Source organism: Lepus europaeus, chromosome 20 (assembly GCF_033115175.1).
Source record: "Lepus europaeus isolate LE1 chromosome 20, mLepTim1.pri, whole genome shotgun sequence".
NCBI classification, from domain to species: Eukaryota; Metazoa; Chordata; class Mammalia; order Lagomorpha; family Leporidae; genus Lepus; species Lepus europaeus.
Genome location: NC_084846.1, coordinates 39,407,956 through 39,428,773, shown reverse-complemented (window position 1 = coordinate 39,428,773; position 20,818 = coordinate 39,407,956). Strand labels below are relative to the sequence as shown.

Genomic DNA, 20,818 nt, shown 5'->3' with positions numbered 1-20,818 from the left:
CTCCCCAACCTCTGGAAAACACAATCTATGTTCTCTGCATGTGGAGTTTATTTCTTATTAATCATGTTTTTATTATTCACAAGAGAAAAGCACCAAGCACATTCAGCCTTAATTTATTTTTTCATCTACTCTCATTGCTTTGCATATTCCGGAAAACAGAATGTTTGCTAATGATGGAAAATTGGAGTGTAGTGTGACAAACCGTTAAGTCAGTGGTTCACAAATTATCTGGGAAGGTGTTAGAAATGCAGATTCTTGGATCTATTCCAGAATGACAAAACCAGAATTTTGGAGGTAGGGCCCAAAAATCTGTGTTTTAATGAACTTTTGTAGGATTCTAGTGAAAGTTCAAGTTAGAGAACCGCTGCTTTAAATAGATCAATCTTCATTTTTAAAAAATTTACTTTTTGGACTGGTGCTGTGGCATAGTAAATTAAGCCTCTGCCTGTGATGCCAGCATCCCATATGGGCACCGTTTCTAGTCTCAGCTGCTCTACTTCAGATCCAGCTCCCTGCTAATGGCCTGGGAAAGCAGCAGAAGATGGCCCAAGTGCTTGGGCCCTGCACCCACGTGGGAGACCCTGAAGAAGCTCCTGGCTCTTGGCTTCAGATCGGGCCAGCTCTGGCTAATCCAAAGCCAAGAGCAAGGAGCTTCTTCCAGGTCATCTGGGGGGTGAACCAGTGGATAGAAGACCTCTCTCTCTGTCTTTCCTTCTCTCTGTCTGTAACTCTGCCTCAAATAAATACATAAATCTTTAAAGTTTTATTTTCAGTTTATTTTAAGTGGAAGTGGGATCAGGCTAAAGCCAGGAACCCAGAACTTAATCCCTATCACCCGCAAGGGTGGCAGGGATTCAAATACTTAAGTCATCACCCACTATCTTTCAGGGTGCACATTGACAGGAATCTGGATCAGAAGCAGATTGAGGGCACTCTGATATGGGATGTAGACATCCCAACTGGTGTCTTTAACTGCCGCACCAGAACGCTTGCCCCTAATAAGCAAACCTTTAGTGATGCCTTCAAGTGCTTGCCGACCTCTGCCCATCCTTGGCCCCAGACACTCCTGTATTGGCTTAGGAGGGAGAGCTTCTAGGCCAGCTTCTTTGATGGAAGAGTCTGCTGTTGAATTCCCACTGCTACCCTGTGGAATTCGAGTAGTAACAGATACAATTCCTGGGCTTCCCTCAGTGATGCTGGGGTCATTGTGGGGGAACTAACACGAGACATCCCTGCTGCTGTTCAGTCCTCTCCCCTCTTGTGCAAGAGAGGACCTTTCAGCCAGGCACAGCTGTGCTTGCTTGGTGCCATCTCCCATGTCCTGCTTTTGTTGTGCTATATCAAAGTGCAGGGAGCGTTTCTTTTTGGTTGATTAATGTTCAATTCGAGGTCTATTATGAACCTCTAGGCTTTAATTACTATACCATTACCCAGTCAATTCCTTGCCATTTTATATTTATGGCCTTTATTATGCTGCTGTATGTGCAATTGCCTAATTTTATCCTGGAAGCATTTCACCTCATTAGCTGGGTTTTATACTGTTCCACTCATTTGTCCAGATTGTTATTTATCTCAGTTCCTTGTGTGAATTTTCTGCTTTTGGTTTTTCACTCGTCTTTTACATTTTCCTGGGTTGTATTGTTCTTTGACTCTTGGAAGCAGCTCTTTAAGTTTTTGCAAACTCTGTTCTGAGTGTTCTTTTCCCTGGCCATCAGTCACACACAAACCTCAGTCCTTTCCAACCTCCAAAAGCCCAGCTCAGCTTTGTGGGATCTGTCCATAACCTTGTCAGTGTAGGCACTACACCTTGGGCCACCATGGACAGCTCTTGCTCTACATGGCTGATGAAGGCTCAGGGAAGGTGAGAGGATGGGGCTCTTTTTCTTTTCTTTCTTTTTTAAAATTTTAATTTACTTATTTGAAAGGCATAGAGACCTAGACACAGAGAGCCCATCCATCCTCTGGTTCACTGTTCAAATGCCTGCATCAGCCAATGCTGAACCAAGCCAAAGCTAGGAGCTTTCAGCTCCATTTGTGTCTCCCACATGACTGACAGGGACTCAGGTACTTGAGCCATCAGCTGCTGCCTCCAAGGGTGCACATGAGCAGGAAGCTGGATCAGGACTGGAGCCAAGACTCGAGCTCAAGCAGTAGGATGCAGGCATCCCAAGTTACATCCTAGCAGTATGCTGCGTACTCCTCTTTTTCTTCTAAGTGTGAATTAATTAATTGATTGATCATTCAAAAATGATTTTTAAAGATTTTATTTATTTATTTATTTGAGGGGTAGAGTTACAGACAGTGAGAGGGAGAGACAGAAAAAAAGGTCTTCCTTCTGTTGGTTCACTCCCCAGATGGCTGCAATGGCGAGAGCTGTGCTGATCCAAAGCCAGGAGCCAGGTGCTTCTTCTTGGGCCATCTTCTACTGCTTTTCCAGGCCACAGCAGAGAGCTGGAATGGAAAAGGGGCAACCGGGACTAGAACCAGCACTCATATGGGATGCTGTCACCACAGGCGGAGGATTAACCTACTGTGCCACAGGGCCGGCCCTCAAAAATGACTTTAAAATATTCTCTACCGTGTTTTTTTCTAACACTCCCTCCCTGAATATCTCCACTGTCTCAGAAAAATGAAGTTTTACTGACTTACATAATTGTTTGGATTCTGCCCCAGACCTACTGAATGGAATCCTCGGTGAGCTGCCCAGCAGACCATGTTTCTTAAGCCCTACAGTGATTCTGAGGCACACTAGAGTTTGAGAATGATTGGTTCTAGAGCAGCGGTTGTCATTGAGTTTCCCCAGACCAGCGGTATCATCTGGAAACTTGTTATATTTGTAAATCCACGGGCTCCACTCCAGTCCTAAGGAATCAGAAACTCTGAGGGCCAGGCGCATCAGTCATTGTCTACATAAGTCTTCTAGGTGATTCTCTTACCTACTAATGTTTGAGAATCAATGTTCCAAAGAGGTGTTCAAATAATTTCAGGCTATTTATTCCATCTGAGCCCTTATTTTGCCAAGGAGGAAGATTAATAATCTCTATAGCAATTGTGTGTTGCTTTTTGTTGTGTTTTTCCAATAGCTCTGCCCTAGAGATACAAGAATATTTCAGAAATGGGAGTGGTAACACCTTCAAATAAGAGTTCATGTAGTTATTATAACAATATTAGTATCGATCATCTGCATGATTAAGTGTGTGCAATGTTTCAGGCACTAAAGAGATCTCACCGTTTTGTTTTTGTTTTTGTTTTTTCATTTAACCTTTACAATCCTCTGTGGGTAGGCATTCCACCATCATTTTTCCAGGAGCAAACTGAGGTGAAGGAAGGTGCATATCATCACAAGAAGTGGACTTTGTCAGTTAGAATTAGATCCAGGACGTTCATATCTATGCAGAGTCACACTGCTGTTCACTGCTCTGTTAGCAGAAGGCCTTTCCTCATCAAAGCATTTTTACCATTTTTCTTTTCCTTTTTATTAGGGAACAGTAACCAACACTGCGTGCTCTGGGGTCAGGCCCCCTCAGTTCCCATGCTGGGTCTGTTCACGTCTGTGCAGTGAGACCTTGGCCCAGTCATGCAACATCTCAGTCTGTGTTTCCCATCTGTGACATGGGGTAGTGCGGTGTTTCTGTCTTGTATTAGTTCTTACACCTGGAATGAGACAGTCAGTGCAAAGCCCTTGGAATAGAACCTGAGAGATACCTGCTCTCTGTAAATGTAAGTGGCAGTTTATCTTTTGTGGCCCACTGCCTGCAATCTTAAAGCTTTTATTCTTTTTAAGTTTATTTACTTGGGGGCATCACTCTGGGACCTTGTAGGCAGATCCAGTGTGCCAGCAGCCTTTGACTCTAAGTTGTTCTGTTTTGTTTTCCTGCTTGGCATGCTTTCTATAATTTTAATGTCCTTTCTCTGCTCATTTAAAATCTTCATATTAGGGCTTTGGCATGTTTGTTTAATTCCATGGACTTGTTCAAAATTCATGTGCACAATTAACCTCTCATGTGCATGCCTCTGGCTTTCTGGGGACCAATCATCGTTAGCTGTGGTAGCAAGGGAGAATGGAGAAGTGATTCTTTCCTGGATGCCGAGGCTCTGTAAGAGAAAACAAAACCAGTTTCCTCTTGGATCTTGGAGGAGATCAGGGTCTTGCTGATGTCGTTGTGGGCTGGATCACCACTTCAAGTGCTGGGGACACGGTCCCTGGATGTTTGAGTCCAGATTCTCACCTCCACACAAGCTAAGAATTCGGACACACAGATGAAGTACAAGCATGGAGCAGGATTTATTAAGAGATGCAAGGAGAGTGCGCATTCAGACGTGAATGTGGGCAGCCCCACGAGGAGGGATGCACGCCATGGGGATCTGCCCAAGGAGAGAGGAATTCACCCCCCAGCTCAGGAGTCCCCTGTACAGGGTAGAAGGTGGTGCCCAGAGTGGAGTTTGGGAAGGCTTCGTGTGTGTGATGTCTCTGAGAAGGTTTGCATGGCATCTCCATTTGCGTGGTGTGCAGCTGCTCATGGCGTTCGCAGTGGAGGAGACTTGGGAGCATCATGATAGAGGATTGGCATGTGAGGGGGTGGAGTTAGGTTGCCAGGCTAGAGATGGAAACCTCTCTTTATTCACTGACTGCTTGCCTAACCTATATGCATGTGATCTGAGGGTTAAAGCTTTGTTCTGGCTGTTTCCTGATCTGTTGCTGGTGTGGAACCCTCCCTGTCTGGCTGTGGGTGAATCTCACTGCTACAAGTCAGGATTTTGTTAGTTCGCTGATAGGTTTAATATAGAATAAGACTGGCTTTTCCCTTTAGTGGATCAGGAGACAGGTTTTTCAGGCTCGTGGGGGTTGACAAGGGCCTCAGGACAGGAGTCCTGTGGTGGCTGAACCTGCTTAGTAATGGGATTTGACTGCTAGAATCATTGTGCCATGAGCTGACCTGGTCCTCAGGGTCCTTGTTCACACTCTACACTCGCACCTCCCTGAATTCCTCCTCTGGGAGAGTGTGTGGGACCTCCTATCTTGCGTTTCAGGTGTAGGCTGGTTTCCCACTTTCTTGTATGCCTCTCTTGTATGGTTAAAAAGCCTCTGGCTTTGGTTCCTGTGTCCCCAGAGGCCCATTCTCAGGGTCGGTCAGTCTCAGAGCTGTGGTTGTGGGCTAGTTGCAGGTAAAAGTGTTGTGTGAAATGTTTTCCAAGGATCACACAGGGGGAGAGAGAGAGAGAGAGAGAGAGAGAGAGAGGAATAATAGTAATAATAATTATTATTAATAATAGCCACATGTCCTCTGTGGCGTCTGTTTTAGGCACTGTGCCTTGCTTGTGTAACTTGATAGGCACAGCAGTTCCGTGAGGTGGGTTTTATGAACGTCTGCATATGTTACCAAGAGACGCAAAGCTTGTACAAGCCTTCACTTGTTAGTGGAAGCTTTGCCTAGAGTCTCCACATTGTGCTTCCCAAAGTAGCTTTATGTCAGAGCTGGGGCAAGACCCACTGTCCCCTCTCTTTGGGAAGAAGACAGCACCACTGCGCCTGCTGTCCTCGCTGGGCCGTGAGGAGTCGGCTGTGCTTCACCTGACCCAGGTTAGAGAGGAGAGGAGGCCTCCCCAGATGGCAGGGATTGGAGAAGCCCTGGAGCTTCACCTCGGGGCTTGCCACCGGCAATGCAGGCTGCATTAGACACAGCCCCAGTGGGCAGCCGTCACCAGAAGGTGGAAGAGAGCCTGTCGGGGACAAGCAGCTGAATATAAATCAGCAAGGCGCTGCTGAAATGGTAGTGACAAGCTGGGGTAGTCCCTGGAGCCCAGGAAGGGGTGAGCAGTGAGGACGGCTGGCCTTGTACTCACAAGCCTAATAGTTCCTGCTCCACACAACTGGAGAATGAGAAGCAGCACCAAGCACTCCACAGGGAGCCCAGAATTTATGGAGATCAGATCTTTGGGGGCATTTCATAGCAGCTTGGGTCACTCACCCTGAGGAGCTGTTATTCGTCTTCAGGGAGATAAATGAGATGGGAAAGTTTCGTTTCAGAAGGGCTGGGATTTAGTGAGATGTTGGAAATTGAGAGACATTCTCAGTATGTTGACATTAAAACGCAGACAAGTAATTTTAAATGTTTGTGGTATTTGTGTCTGCCTTGACTACAGAGCTCAGTCAAGAAGGAGGGTTTATTTTTCTTAAGGTGGATAAATATGATAAGAGAGATGGGACATTAAAAAATAAAGAGAAGGACTCCTCCAAGTTGATTTACATATTGATTACTTAAATTACCACTTAATTTAGTGCCTGCTAATAAACTGTGCCTTGGAAATGTTTCCTGAACATTTATTGGCTGCCGTAATTCTACTTACAGTGTATGCAGATCACATCCTCATTAAATATTGATGTGCTCATGAAATGTTAATAGGATGTTAATGTGAAATACAAGGGAATGTGTTCCCTGGGAGCGGGGAGCCCACAGAGGGCAGCACATTATCTGTCTCCTGTCTTTTGCTATCTCTGTCTTCTTGCTCTGTTTATTTCCGTTGGTTTCCTGTCATAAGTAGATTGAGATTTGCTGCCTGATCTGGCTGTCTCAAAAGAAAAATAACACTCACTGATGGGGGGGAATTTAGTTGTGTCCTCTCCTGCTTCCTGATCCGGATTTTTTTGGTAAAGCAGAATGGGTTCCCGTAAAAGGCAGAGAGTGACGGGTCCAGACTCCCCTCGCTCAGGAAGATGGAGACGAGATGTGCAGAGGTCTCAGGCTCTTGGGAACTCTGTGGCCATGGCTGTTCCCTGCTCTGCATGAGAAGGGGTGTACTGGGAGTTTCCAGTCACTTTCTCAGGGTCCCAAATCACCCATATGTATTTTCCCTACAGGGACTGTGAGGGAGAATTATTTTCACAGAACCCAAAGACAGAACAGCTCTGTTCATGATGATTTTCAATGTACAGTTATTTATGCGAGCATATGCTGCAAGTGGTTGAGGAACTCCACAAAACGGAATGATTCATTGTCTCTTTGGACAGTCCTAAGGGTGATAAAGTGATAATGAGGAAGGCTGTGCATGCTGCTCATGATGCATGGGGTGAGAAGAGATTATTTATGTATGTTGTTAGTGCGGCCGGATTAAAAATGCAATGCTGTTTCCAAATGGAAACAGTTGACTTTGTGCTTGGAGGACTGTGGATATAAATATAATGATATATACATATATAAATGTATTTCAAAAAGCTTATGAGATACATTTATTTTGGTCCAAAAATGTTGACACTGGTGCCTATTTTTTTCAAAATACACATTCTTCATGAGGTTTTGAAGACCCTTGAAGAGTGTGTGTGTGCGTGTGTATGTGTGGGTGTGTGTTATGGGTGTGGTATTTGGTTTATATAGAAAATAATTGGGGCACATTTTATTAAAATCCTACTCCTTCATTTGAAACCACTTACCCTGTATTGATTGAGCTGTTGTCATTTCTGCCCTTGCTGTAAGTATCCTGTTGATAGCAATGTCATTTACTTCCCCTTCTTTCTTCCCTCCTTCCAGCCTTTCTTCCTTTTATCTCCTTATTGAACGTCTTCCCCTCCCTGAGTCTTCTGTTCTGGCTGCCTCTCTCTTGCTGTTCAAATGTCCCTGGATTACTCTGCTCCTGCCCTCCCTGTCCAGGCTCCTGGAACGTGAACTGCTGCTTGGCACGGTGGGGACTCTGGACACCACTACATTGTCGATCAGCAGTGTGCTGGTCTACCCAGAGTACACCCTACCCACCCCACGGACTCTGAGCTCGATCCCTCTGCTGGGAACTTGGAATGTTCTGTCTCATAGCCCTTCACACAGCAAGATCTTTCTCAGCCTTTCATTCTCAAATGTCACAGAACCTTCCTTTACGCTGTAATTATCTAAGCTCTCCTCCCAAGCCTGCCTCCTTGCTCTTTATCATCTCAACAAGTATATTTTTTCCATAGTCCTTGTAATAAACTCTTTCTATCTCTTTTGTTGTCAATCTGGCTCCCTTAATTAGAATGGGTACGCAATGAATTCAGAACCCTTTTCTATTTTGCTTCTTATTTTATGGGGCACAGCTGTCTCCCTGGGAGATAATAAGTGCTCAGTTAATATTGTTGATTGAGTGACTGAAACACCATCCTTACCACTGAAGAGTCCTGAGGAGCATTAAGACACTATGCAGGGCCGGTGCTGTATTGTAGTGGGTAGAGCCGCTGCCTGCAGTGCCGACATCCCATATGGGAGCCAGTTACAGTCCTGGCTGCTCCACTTTCCATCCAGCTCTCTGCTATGGCCTGGGAAAGCAGTAGAAGATGGCCCAAGTCCTTGGGCCCCTGCACCCATGTGGGAAGACCTAGAGGAAGCTCCTGGCTCCTGGCTTCAGATTGGTGCAGCTCAGGCTGTTGTGGCCAACTGGGGAGGGAACCAGCAGATGGAAGACTCTCTCTCTTTCTCCTTCTCTCTCTCTCTCTCTGCCTCTCTTCTCTCTCTATTTAACTCTGACTTTTAAATAAAATAAATAAATCTTTTTTAAAAAAAAAGACACTATGCAGCATGACTGCAGATGCTGCTGAGACCAACATTCAAAGTATTGTAACCAGTAAGGCGGTGCCAGGCAACTATTACTGCCTAAGAGTTTTGGGAACAGCTTCAGCCATGGATAAATTGGTTCTTTTGTAATATAAGGAATACCCTCAGGTACTGTTCTTTTTCTTGACATATGAATTTGAAGTGGAATAACTTTAGAGCTTTGTTTTGTTCTACTTTTAATTTATGTGTAGAGTGGTTCTCTTGGATATAAGTGATAGGAATATCTTTAACTAGTTTGGGGAAAGATGTGAATTTATTAAATGGATGGAGATATTTTGGGGACTGATAGAACACGTAGACCATGGGTCAGGGAAGCAGTTATACTTCAGGAGTAAGTGGAGACACTGTCTCTCGTGTCTGCTTTCCTTTGCATTTGGCCTCATTTTCTTTCTTTCTTTCTTTCTTTTTTTTTTTTTTTTTGCCTGAAACTCCTGAACCATCCTCAGTGGGCACCATCAGAGGTGGCTGCTTTTCTCCCTTTGGTATGTGAAGTCTCAGGAAAGGACTTGGTCTGGTTTGTATCACACATTCCCCAGACACCTTTCAAACAATACCAGGGAGTGAGACCTTCTAAGAACCCAGAAATCTCTGCAGAGAGAGAGAGACAGAGAGAGGGAAATATCATTTTGTTCTTAGAATTGTAGCTACAAATCACACTGAATCTGCTAAAAACTAAAAATTTAAATTTAAAAATTTGTAAAAAATAAATTTAAAGAAAGAAAGAAACCTATGCAGGAAGTGTACAATCGAAATGCTGGAATAGTGGGCACGGGGGTGCCAGGCGACTCTTACTGGGGAAGAGTTTGGAGAACAGCTATTGGAAGGGAAGGGAAGTGCTTGGAAGACAAGACAGTAGCTTTGTCACTCAGTAAAGAGTTGTTTTGGAAAAGTCTCCACAGCATCTAAGGAAACTGTTTTCTTACAGATCAGAGTGTGTCCTGGGAGTTTTGGAAAACGTGAGAATTTTAGGCCCTTTGTACATGGTGTACTATTTTGTCCTGGCCACGAGAGTCTGTGTTTGGGGACCTGGCATAGATGTCCGTATGCTTCTGTCTCTGTTGGAGTGGAGCCATGTCCCGATGTTTCCAGCCACTGAATTCACTTGGTGACTTATTTTCTTTTTCCACTGCAGATTGTGCTGGAGAACAGTAGCCGAGAAGATAAGCATGAGTGTCCCTTTGGCCGCAGTAGTATAGAGCTGACCAAGATGCTGTGTGAGATCTTGAAAGTGGGCGAGCTGCGTAAGTACAACTTGCTTCGCACATGGGTGAAAGCTTGGCAGAGGCTCATCTTCCAGGGTTTGGTCTCAACATACACAGAGAATTCCCGTGGGGCCAGCAGTTCCGTGTACTCATCGCTGCAGAAGACCTACTTTTGGGCTCAGGTTTTTAGCGTATGCATTTCTGCAGAGTCGGCTCTGGATAGAAACATTCTTAGAGCCTGTAGGACTGGAGAAATGTGCAGGTATTGTGGCTGAATTTCAAATAATACAAAATTGAGTATGTATTAAAATAGCCCTGTTGCTGTTTAAGGAAAAGATCTATGGATTTCTTTTTTTTTAAATACCAATTTATAACTGAACAGTAGATCATTTTCTTTTCCTTCTTGCAAAATCGTTTTTCTCTATAAAGAAAATTGAATGCCTTAATGAAATTCTCTTGCTGCCAGTGTTTCTGTTGTTTGGAATACTTTCTCTAAGAAAGTGAGTAACTGAAAATGAAATATTCGACCAGCGTTATGCTTCTTGCTCTTTCTTACTTTCATTACACAGTTTATAAGAGGACGTCCTAGAGAACGAGGGATAATAAGTTTCCTGCATTTTGCTCAGTGGCATCATTTGGTTTTAACCCATGATGGTATATATGATTTAACCTGCCCCCATTGTCATTGTCAATGTTGACTCTCTTTAAAGTGTGTTAAGGTATATTGAAAGTATATTTCCCCTCCCATACCTACAGAATTGTCACATATATATCTTTCCACATAGGCCTGGTAACACAAGTTGCAAGAGAAGACTATATAGACCAGAAAAAATGTTGCGGTGTCTGGTATTACTGTGAATGTATTTGCTTGCTTGAGAGCTTAGGGTAATGGTATGACATAATGAATGGAAAGGAATCAGATAATTCCATTGGAAAGAGAGTTATATTTTATTTGCAGAGTAGAACTGATTACAGGTGCTACTCAGATAAACTAGAAAATGTAGCATTTAGTAAGAAAAAAGCTAGGACGTAAGACTGTTTGACCCAGAAGGAGAGCTTACCTACCTCCAGCAAGTGTAGCTAGTGGAAAGATGTTGGAGCTGCCATGACAATTCATTACACATGAGCCCCAACAAGAAACTTTTGCATTAAAACAGTAGCACCCTGACCTGAGGGATTCCTATGTTAATCTACTCTGGTTTATTGCTCACTAAATGTTAAGATTTCAGTTTACATGGATCCTTGACATGAATTATCATATCTACTCTGTAATTAAAGTAACTCCTTGAGACTTCAGGCTGCAGTATCACTGTGTATTCAGCTTAAGCATGTAAGTACTAAATCGAACAAATCCTACTGAATTCCTCCATCTGATAGCTGCGACTATTTCACGTTTATCTCACTTTTACAGGGGAATGGTTGAAAGTCCCTTGCTAAAAAACATTTCCAGGCTATCTGAGTTTTTCAGGAACTAGCGGGTAGTTGTGCTCCACTAGGCTGGGATTTCTGTGTCCATGATAATGCTGGGCACTGCCCTTCTTGCCCCTTGCTTTTCCGTCCTCCCTAACATGTTCTGGCTGCTTACCCTCCTCTTGAGAGCAGCAGAAGGCCTGACCTTCGTGCTGTGATGTGCTGTACCCAGCTTTCTGCTCTTCTCCTTGCCCAGGGACATCTGCCTCTTATGCTAAAGGTTAACCCATAAAATGGGTGGTATAGGAGAAGGACAGTGTTGGGAATAAGGGGGAGCTGGGTTCTACTTAAGACTTCCATGTCCTTTGGTAAATCACCCACTGACCTTACCGGGCTGTTCCATACCCACAACATTCCCAGAGTGGAATATCTAGGAACGGCTTGGTAGTATTTGGGGTGACCTTCTGAGTAGCTGTGTTCATTTTGTGATTGCAATCGCAGTGATAGCAGTGAGTGGAGCCCCTTAGGGACAGATAATGTTCAACCAGAGGAGGTGAACTTGGAAGAGGGTCACATTCCTGAATGTGCATAGGCAGGGTATATGTGGACTTGATTGCACCAGCGAGACCCCACCTGGTTGGTGGAGGGGAACAACGGTGGTGGGAGTCTGAGCAGACAGTCCCACTCCGGTGACTGTTCACTCTGTGCATGGGCGTGGGGTTGGGCACATAACAGGGAAAAAGGTCTGACTTCTGGCAGGTATAGAGCAGTCCTGTTGGTCTTTTGAGGATCCTGGTAGTCAATCAGGGAAACAGGACAGAGCTCCATTCCTATTGGCTGGGATGATAGAGTGGCTATGAAGGCCAGTGCCATGGGGAGCCCAGGAGATGTTCTTGCACTGTGGGCTCTTTCATCTCCCACTTTCTGGTGCAGAGAAGACCCCAAGCATTCTGCCACATTCGCTTGGCACTTGCTCAGGCTGGACTCTGCAGTGAAGCTGGCCTGGGACAGCTGGAGCCTGGCCTTGTCAGGGTATTTTTCCTTCATCGGGAAATACCAAACACCTGTATTTATTTGCTCAGTGCAAATCCTTTGAGTGCTTCTGATGGTCCAGGGCAGTGATGGACACTGCAGGGACACAGGAGGACCCTACTCAGCCCCTGTCACTGAAACTTCAGAGAATACCTTATGATATCAGAAAGTGTGAGAAGAGCTGGGACTCACCTTTTTCCTATGAGTTTGTAAGACATTAGACTTTTTAATAAGTGTCCATTTTCTGTCCTAAAGCATTATTTGTGCTGTGTTTTTTGAAAGATTTCATTTATTTATTTGAGAGGTAGAGTTACAGACAGAGAGAGGGAGAGACAGAGAGAGAAAATCTTCCATCTGCTGGTTCACTCTCCAAATGGTCACAGTGGCTGGAGCTAGGCTGATCTGAAACCAGGAGCCAGGAGCTTCTTCCAGGTCCCTAACATAGATGCAAGAACTTGGGCCATCTTCTACTGCTCTCCCAGGCCATAAGAAGAGAGCTGGATTGGAAGAGAAACAGCTGGGACATGAACCACAGCCCATATGGGATGCTGTCACTACATGTGAAGGCTTAGCCTACTACACCACAGCACCGGCCCCTGTGCAGTGTTTTAATTAATTGAAGTTCAAGTTTTTGGTTTTACCTTTTGCTTGCCATCAGCTGCAAAGGCCATTCTGGACATTTTTCAAGGATTAGAAACAACTTTCACATTTCAAGTCTACATGCCCAAATGAGTTGTTTTCTGCTCATGAAATATTAAAGGATTGCTGTGTTGTGATTGACTGCTAGACATCAAATGATAGAATACCCTGTGGTAAGGGGAAAATTACTTTTTAATAGATTGTCCTTTGCCCACTGCCATATTAAATAAGTTACTAATATGAAAAAAAAATCTAAATGTGCCCTTATATTGAAGGAGATATCTATTTTTCTTGTGAGGAAAATTAGTTTCGCACACAAATTCATCTTTTGTGGCTTAGTTGCATCTATTTTTCTCCATTGCTGAATTCGTGGTTTAAGCACTTCTTAGATCATGTTAAAGATTGACCTTGACAACCACGGTCATTCTCATTCTCTCAGCAAGAGCTGAGACTGAAGGAGTACTCAGTTAAAAATCTAACTGAGGAAGAAAAGGGATGTTCACAAAAGAAGAAAGATTCAACTTTCTAGAAACATTTTCTCTTTTGACTTTAAGTCTCTTGGGGACGCTCACTTCTGAAATACCAATTATATTTTGGTGTTTAAAGCAAACATATTAACGATCAATTAAATTACTGATACCAAATATTTATGTATGTTTTTAGGTTGCTTTATAAAAAGCGTGATTTTTCTGCTTCCCAATTGTTAGCTTTACAAGAGACATAGTGTGGCCTAAAAAAATCTATTTGTGTTCTCAGAAGCATATTTTATCAGTTATTTGAAGTCTTTAACACCCCTGCAAGTGTTTCAAGATCAATACCCTCTATGTTTATTAATGAAGGGAAAACATGTACTCATTGGATATTGTCTAGGGTCACTGAGCTCAAATTGGTATCCAGTATGCCCAAAGAACAGCTAGAAAGAGGCAGGAAAGTACAGTGGTTACATTGGACATCTGAATGTCCCATCTTTGAATCACAGCTCATCTACTAATTACGTGCCTTAGGCATGTTTTTTCTCTGTTCTGAACTTCTGGTTCCTTATCTATAAAATAAAGACATTTCCTGCTAGTGGGAGGCTTAAATGGATGTTGCCTTACTTGAAGATGGGTAGTTGTTTTGCAAGTCATAGAATCTCACTGTCAGTGAGCAAAGTACACATTAACTGAAGTGGAGAGGGTGCTCTGGTGTAAGTGACAACTGAAACCAGGACATGGAATAATTTCTCGTTTGTTTTCTGTGTATCAGCTAAAATTATTCCTTTTCATCTCCCTTTTTCTTGAGGCTCTTTTGATAGCAAGGCACATGTTTTGCCTTAGTTTCAATTTGGTAAATCACAAAGAGAAGTGCTTAGGAATCTGGACATGGCCATGGATGCCATAGCCTAAGTTGTGCAGATGGCCCCTAACTTGCAATGGTTCAGCTTTTTGACTTTAAGATGGTGTGAAAGTCTCCCTATACAACCATTCTGGTTTAACATTTAGCACAGTTTTCAGTAAATTATGTGAGATACTCAACTGGGCTGTAAAATAGCCTTTGCATTAGGTAATTTTTCCTAACTGTAGGCTAACATAAATGTTCTAAGCATGTTTAAGAGAGAGCAGGCTCAGTAGCTTAGGTGTACTGGAGTCCTTTTCTTATTTTCAGGATTAATTAATTAGAAAGGAGAGACAGAGAAAGAGAGAGGGTTCCCATCTTCTGGCTCACTCCTCAAGTGTCCACAATGAAGCCAAGAGCTGAAAGTCAGTTCAGGTTTCAAAAACTCAATTATTGGAGAAAGCACTGTTGCCTCCCATTAGCAGGAAGCTATGGGCCAGGGGCAAGTATGGAACTCAAGTACTCTGATGTGGTATCCAAGCATCTTGAGTGGCATCCTAACTGCTAGCTAAATGCCAGCCGTTAAATCATAAGTATTTGCCTGAACGAGGGGTTGGGACTTTACCTCATGGGTAGTGAAAATCAATAGGAGGTTTCAGTAGGAAGAAGTGTCCCATCAGCACATAAAACTCTAGAACTGGATCATGTTTTCTGGGTGTGACAAGAGCATGATATATACATATATACATATACAAGGCCATCAGCAAGGAAAAGGTTACCTTACCTTCACCTTGGCCCTGATAATGCAGCAGTTAGGATGATTTCACCTGCAAATAATAGAAATCCCAACTCAAATTGGCCTATGCAAGAAGAACATTTACTACATAAGTCCAGAGCTGATTCAGTCCTAGAACTAATGTTAATGGTTCGGTGATGTCATCAGGCACCAAGGCTCTTTCCATCTTTCTGTTCTGCTGATAGCCAAATGGTGGCTTCTATCCTATGTCCAGAGGAACAAGTGACTCTTAAGTGCATCTCTCCTAGTGTGTGGGAATGTCTCCAGCGCCATGTCTCACTAACTGGCACCATGGCCTGTACCAGTCCCTATTGTAGCCATAGATGAGGTGAATGGGGCCATCTGGAGGTCAGATCAGTCATTACCTGCTACCTAGACTGGAGGTGAAATCAGCCTTCTTAGATTACAAGAGAGGATTAGATTACTAGACACAGCTAAAGAAAACTGGAGTTCTGTCAGATGGGAGGAGTAACTATTTGGAGCCCTGAATTCTGTCTTATTTTTAAAAAGTTTTTTCTGCACTTTCCTTACTGATGCAGAAAGCTATAACAAATTGCTGTCAGGGTATAATCCTCTGTCATTTATCTTTATTGGGAGCCGGGGAATACACTAGTATTTGTTTTTTAATGAAGCAGTATCAAAAGTTGCAGAAAAACAGAAACTGAGGTTTGATTATAATGCATTTCTTTTTTATCACTGAGACACCAGGGCTGCATTACATTAGTTTACCTTTAGCAAATAGATCTTTCCACTTTCTCAGCTACCCTTTTTTGATGAGTTATTCTCAGGTATATTTTGAAGACAGAATGGTAGACATTGCAGATTGAAACCTTCATATTTCTTGAAAAAATCTTTCCATCTTCACTTGTTTGACTATTTATAATTAGATTAATATTTAATAAGCACGTCTCTGTTTTTAAAAAATGTGTCAAAGGAACTTACATTGCACATTATGAAAATATTCACCATTTCCTTATTTTGTCTTTTGGTGGCAATATTTATTATAACGCACCAGTGGTGCTGAGCACCTTGTTCAATTCATCACACAGACACCTCTGCTTGAGCAAGTAACAGAAAACAGCAACTGGAAGCAGCAGCAATTAGAGTAGACACCGAGCACTGGGACATGGGGAGTTTTTGTGCTGTGAGAAATACTATCTATCACTTTCATTTGTGGAACATTCTGGCTCAAGAAAGTTCAGGGAACTTGGTTTTTGACAATTCCACCTCCCATAGATCTTTTTTGTTCCACATCTTAGCATGTTCTCCTGCTCTGTGGAAAGCAGAGCACTCTCAGATCTTGAGTCTCTCTTGAAGTTTCATCTTCTACTTGCACTTGTGTAAAACACTTCAACCTTCAGTTTAAAAAACAAAAAACAAATCATTATTTTAAAACCTGAATTCATCTTTAGAAAGTTACATTCAATGTGTTCCAAATTAAAATTTTCATGGGGAGAATACAAATGTCATTCCACCTGTTGCCTATGATCATTGTGTGTGTGCCTGACCCTTCAGGTTCTTTTCAGGGTCAAGACACTCCTGGTCATCAAAAGAAAGAAAAATCATCCTATTCCCCCAATGGATTTGGGTAAAAACTGGTAATTAAGCAAATTCAACTCGAAGAGGAGATGCTGACGCAAAATCACACTCCATATGGGATGGTGCACATGTTGATGCTGCATCAGGGTTACCATCATCTCACCGTGTCAAGCTGAAAAGGTCCCTGTGCACTTAGACATGTTTGGAAGATGATTTTTCTCTTTGTTTATAGGCTTTGCACTGATAGGTTGGCTCACTAGTAAATGCGCGAAATATTCTTTAAAAGCAACGTAATCAGAAGTGGTGGTTTAGAATAAGTATAAGGTACCTGGCAGGATTTGTCAAAATGGTATCACCAGGCAAGAAAGCTTTGTGTCAGATTCTTGCATTTAGAATCAGAAGCTATGAGTAGATGTTAGTTGTTTTGAAGGCTTTTGTCAAAAGAGTTAACCTTGGGTTTCTTTGTCTGCCCATCTGTAGCGTGGGAACATCATCATCATCATTGTTGTCATTATCAATATTCTCATCTAAAAATCAGGTGGGGAAATGAAGTTCAAGTGCCGACTATGAAATGATCTATTCCTGTAGGAAATAACCTAAATATGTAAGGACTTAGAGCATTGAGATTTATCTTATAGCAAAGCCAACTCTTTCTGTATGTTTAGTGTCTGTTTTAAGAATTCATGTGGTGGCTTGTTCATGTTGCAGAAGGCAGCACTTGTAGATATTTCTGAACTGGCAATAAAATATTTTTCTCCATAGGAAGTGATTGCTGAGAGAAATTAAACTTGGCGATGTAAAAAGAGGCTATATCAAGCACATCTCAATTATAAATGGATGAAAATATTCTATATTTATCCTAGGCTTTTAAAGAATTTACTCTTTTTTACATTATTTCTGAACAGATACATAGCTGCAACCAAGCGGCATCCATTCCTGTATTCCCTTAAGGGGAGAAGCCTCCAGGTTGGAAGGAGGGCTCTGTAGATTTGCCCACCTTCTGCATGAAGAGAGAGAGACCTGTTGAGGACAGAGGCTCCCACTGCCCTACAGCAGTGCTTCTCCTCTGCTTCATTTCCAGCACAGCCTGGGCAACTTGTGATTCCTTCACTCTGCCGCTGTGGGAGGGCATCTCACCCTCCTCTACTCCCACAGCATTTTATCTCCGTCTCTTTTGCTGTACTTTCTGCTGTTTATTAATAATCTGTACTTCCTGGCTCCAATTCCCATAAATACTAAGATGATTTATAGCAAAGCTTGAAGATGACTTTGAAAAATAATACTTGGTGAAAACAAGAGCCAATAAAAATAAAATTAAAAAATGGATGATGAGTGCTTGCAAAGGTGATAAAAGACTTCATATTTGCCCACAGAAGACCCTGAGTTTGGCTCAGAGATTCTTTCATCCCAGGGAAACAAGAGAAGCTCAATGCAGAAAACAGATCACATAAATAAGCTTGATGTAAAAGCCCAATGCTCATTTCAATTAACACTAAAATAGCATTCATTTGATGTCTTTTCATTTGATAACCTTTCATATTATATATGAAAGATGATGAAATAACAGCACATTTCTATCATTTAAAAAAAAAAAAAACTACTGTAAAGCAACAAAACAGCCTGTCCTTAAAATAGTGACACTAAAACAGCTTTTCCAGGAAAACCTGGAAGTAAAGTGTGATGCTTCACCAGCATTATTTCTTGAACTGGAAGACCCGATGTGAGGTGTAGTCATTGATAGAAACAAAGTTTTTCACATTGTAGACAGTAAGACTTTCCATCTAGAAGTCTCTGAAGTAGAAGAAAAGCTATTAGAATCGGTGTCATGAACAGCAACTAGATAATGGGTAAACAAAAGTTAGCTTGTCCACATGTCAGCAGTAATTAGTTAATTATAAAATGGAAGAAAAGATTATCTTAGCAGTGGCAATGAAAATGTAAATTGCTTCAGAATAATCCTTGGATTTAGATAGAAAAATATAGGATGTCACTAAAATATATTTTAAAAGTTGCAAGTAAATAAACAAAATGCCTTATTCCTGATAAGAAAATAGTAATGTTATGAGAAAGATGTAACTGGCTCCAAATTAGTGTACAGGTCCATAATAAAGTACCAATTCTGGTGGAAACCTCACAGGATGATTCTTGTGTCCATTTGAAAGAATAAGGAGGGGAGAATTATTAAAGTGTAGCAATGGAAAATGAGTGCAAATAAACTCCCCTAAGTTTTTATTTAATTCATTTATATACCATCTTAGTCCATTTTGTGCTGCTATAACAATACCTGGGATCGAGCAGTTTATAAAGAAGAGATATTTATTCCTTACACTTCTGAAAGCTGCAAAGTCAAGATCAAGAGACCCACATCTGGTGAGGGTCAACGTGCTGAGCATCCCATGGTGGAACACACATGCATGAGAAAGAGAGATGAATGGGCAGGGTGCACCCACTCATTGTGAAGGCACTCTACAATAACTGACCTGCTCCTGAGATAACCCCATTCATCCATTCATCCATTCATGACGACAAAGGCCTTATTACCTAACCACCTCCTAAAGGTCCACACTGTCCACATTACTGTTTGGGGTTTTCCAACTCATGCATCTGGGGAACACATTCAAGTCATAGCGTATGTCTTTCCCTTGGCCAGATTCCATTATTGTGTTGGCAATTTGCTATGCTTGCTTTATCATTCACTGTTTTTTTTCTTTCTGCACAAACACACACACACACACACACCTAAAATGAAAGTAATTTTCCTAGTGACCAGAAGAAAACTATTTTAAGATGGTAATTTGAAGAGATACTAGGTACAAAAACGTCTAAACTCTAGTCCAGCTCTGGCCACCTGTTTCTTCAAGAGAGCAAAAGGTGCTGGGAGCCCCGTTGGCATGAGGCTCCCCTGGGGAAGCCATGGAGGAGTGAGGAGCTGAGCTGCTGCCGATGAGGCGTCACCCCGGAAGTGGGGTCCTCAGTCTGGCTGAGTCTCTTCTTGCTGAGAGAGGTCTGAACAAGACTCACCACAGCCCGAGTTCACCCAACGCAGGTCAGGGGTGTTGCTCACAAGGACCTTCCTTGGCTAAAAGTTACACATCCATCTTTCCATCTGGTCTTTTGCAGCACTGTGTCTTGCCTAAAATCCAGGGGTTATTTGCATAGCAAACTGTGCATTCGGGACACATAGCTTCTTATATACCTATGAGAAGAAACAACATAAAATAAATGTAAATTTAAATTGTAAAAGTAACAATCTCAGTGGATGAAGGAAGCAGTTTGCATGAATGATATAATCAAGCATAATCTATAAAATCCATCTAGTACTAAAGTTGCTAATCTCACTCCAAAAATATAAAGTGCATACATAAACTGTCTTCCCTGCATCCCAGAAATGCAATCTCAACACCCCAGACTGAGACCCACTGAACGTATTTGTTCCAGGGTAGTAGTCATTATCACCAGCATTTATTGTAGATTCTTGATAGACCAGTCCATGAGCTCACAAATACTAGTAAGTTGTAGAAGTAGAATATTAGTGTGGACAGCAACCTACCATTGGAGGGAAGACATAAGCAGAGTGCTGCAAGATTGTAAAATAGAATAGGTCACAACAGGAAAATGGTCAAATTGAAATAGGATGTCAAACTACAGTGGAATGAGGCTAAAATGCCAACCTGTAGTTTTTAATCTGAAATACATATGAGGGAAACTGACCAAACAGGTGCACACTCACAGCTGAAGTCTTCAGCACACTTCCCGTGCACACTATGCCTTCAGGTTTTTGCCCAGGAAGACCTCAATTGCTGGGGAGCAGAAGAAGACAGAAAGTTCTAGAATGACACTCACCTGTCACTACTGTCACCGTTAACCTTGGGGCCTTTGGATGTAGAGATTAACCTGGTGGTTGGAGCAGATTAAAAGGTAGATACCAATTATGTCTCCCAGTCCTGGACACTTGGACATCAATCAAAAAAATACTTGATAATTTAAAGATTAGTAGAAAGAACTTATTTTAAAAATGGCCGTGCCATTTATTGCATACTTCCTGTATAGCAATTCCTTGAAGCCAATGCTAAGCACATGTTTCCTCTGCTAACCTGCACAATATCTCCACTTACCAATGATGAACCTGAGACTCAGGGAGAGGTTCAGTTGACCAAGGTCAACCAGATGCTGGACTCTATTATCACGGATTACTCCTGTGCTATTTGCTTTAGCTGTTGTGGAAGACCACCAACTACTGCTTTTATTGTTTCTTAAATGTGCTGTCTTCTCACAGAGTTTAAGCTCCTTGAGGGCTAAATTCCTAGTGC

The 20,818-nt window shown here is 42.4% G+C and overlaps 1 protein-coding gene across 5 annotated transcripts in view; it reads left to right on the top strand.

Annotated features, from left to right (window-relative positions):
- The window catches only part of ELMO1 (engulfment and cell motility 1), a 565,441-nt gene that overhangs the window by 301,455 nt on the left and 243,168 nt on the right, over positions 1-20,818 (top strand). For all 5 annotated transcript variants that reach the window (XM_062178895.1, XM_062178893.1, XM_062178898.1 and 2 more), the window contains exon 15: positions 9,709-9,817. In XM_062178895.1, coding sequence (XP_062034879.1) covers positions 9,709-9,817 — 109 coding nt within the window. The remainder of the gene's footprint in view (positions 1-9,708; positions 9,818-20,818) is intronic.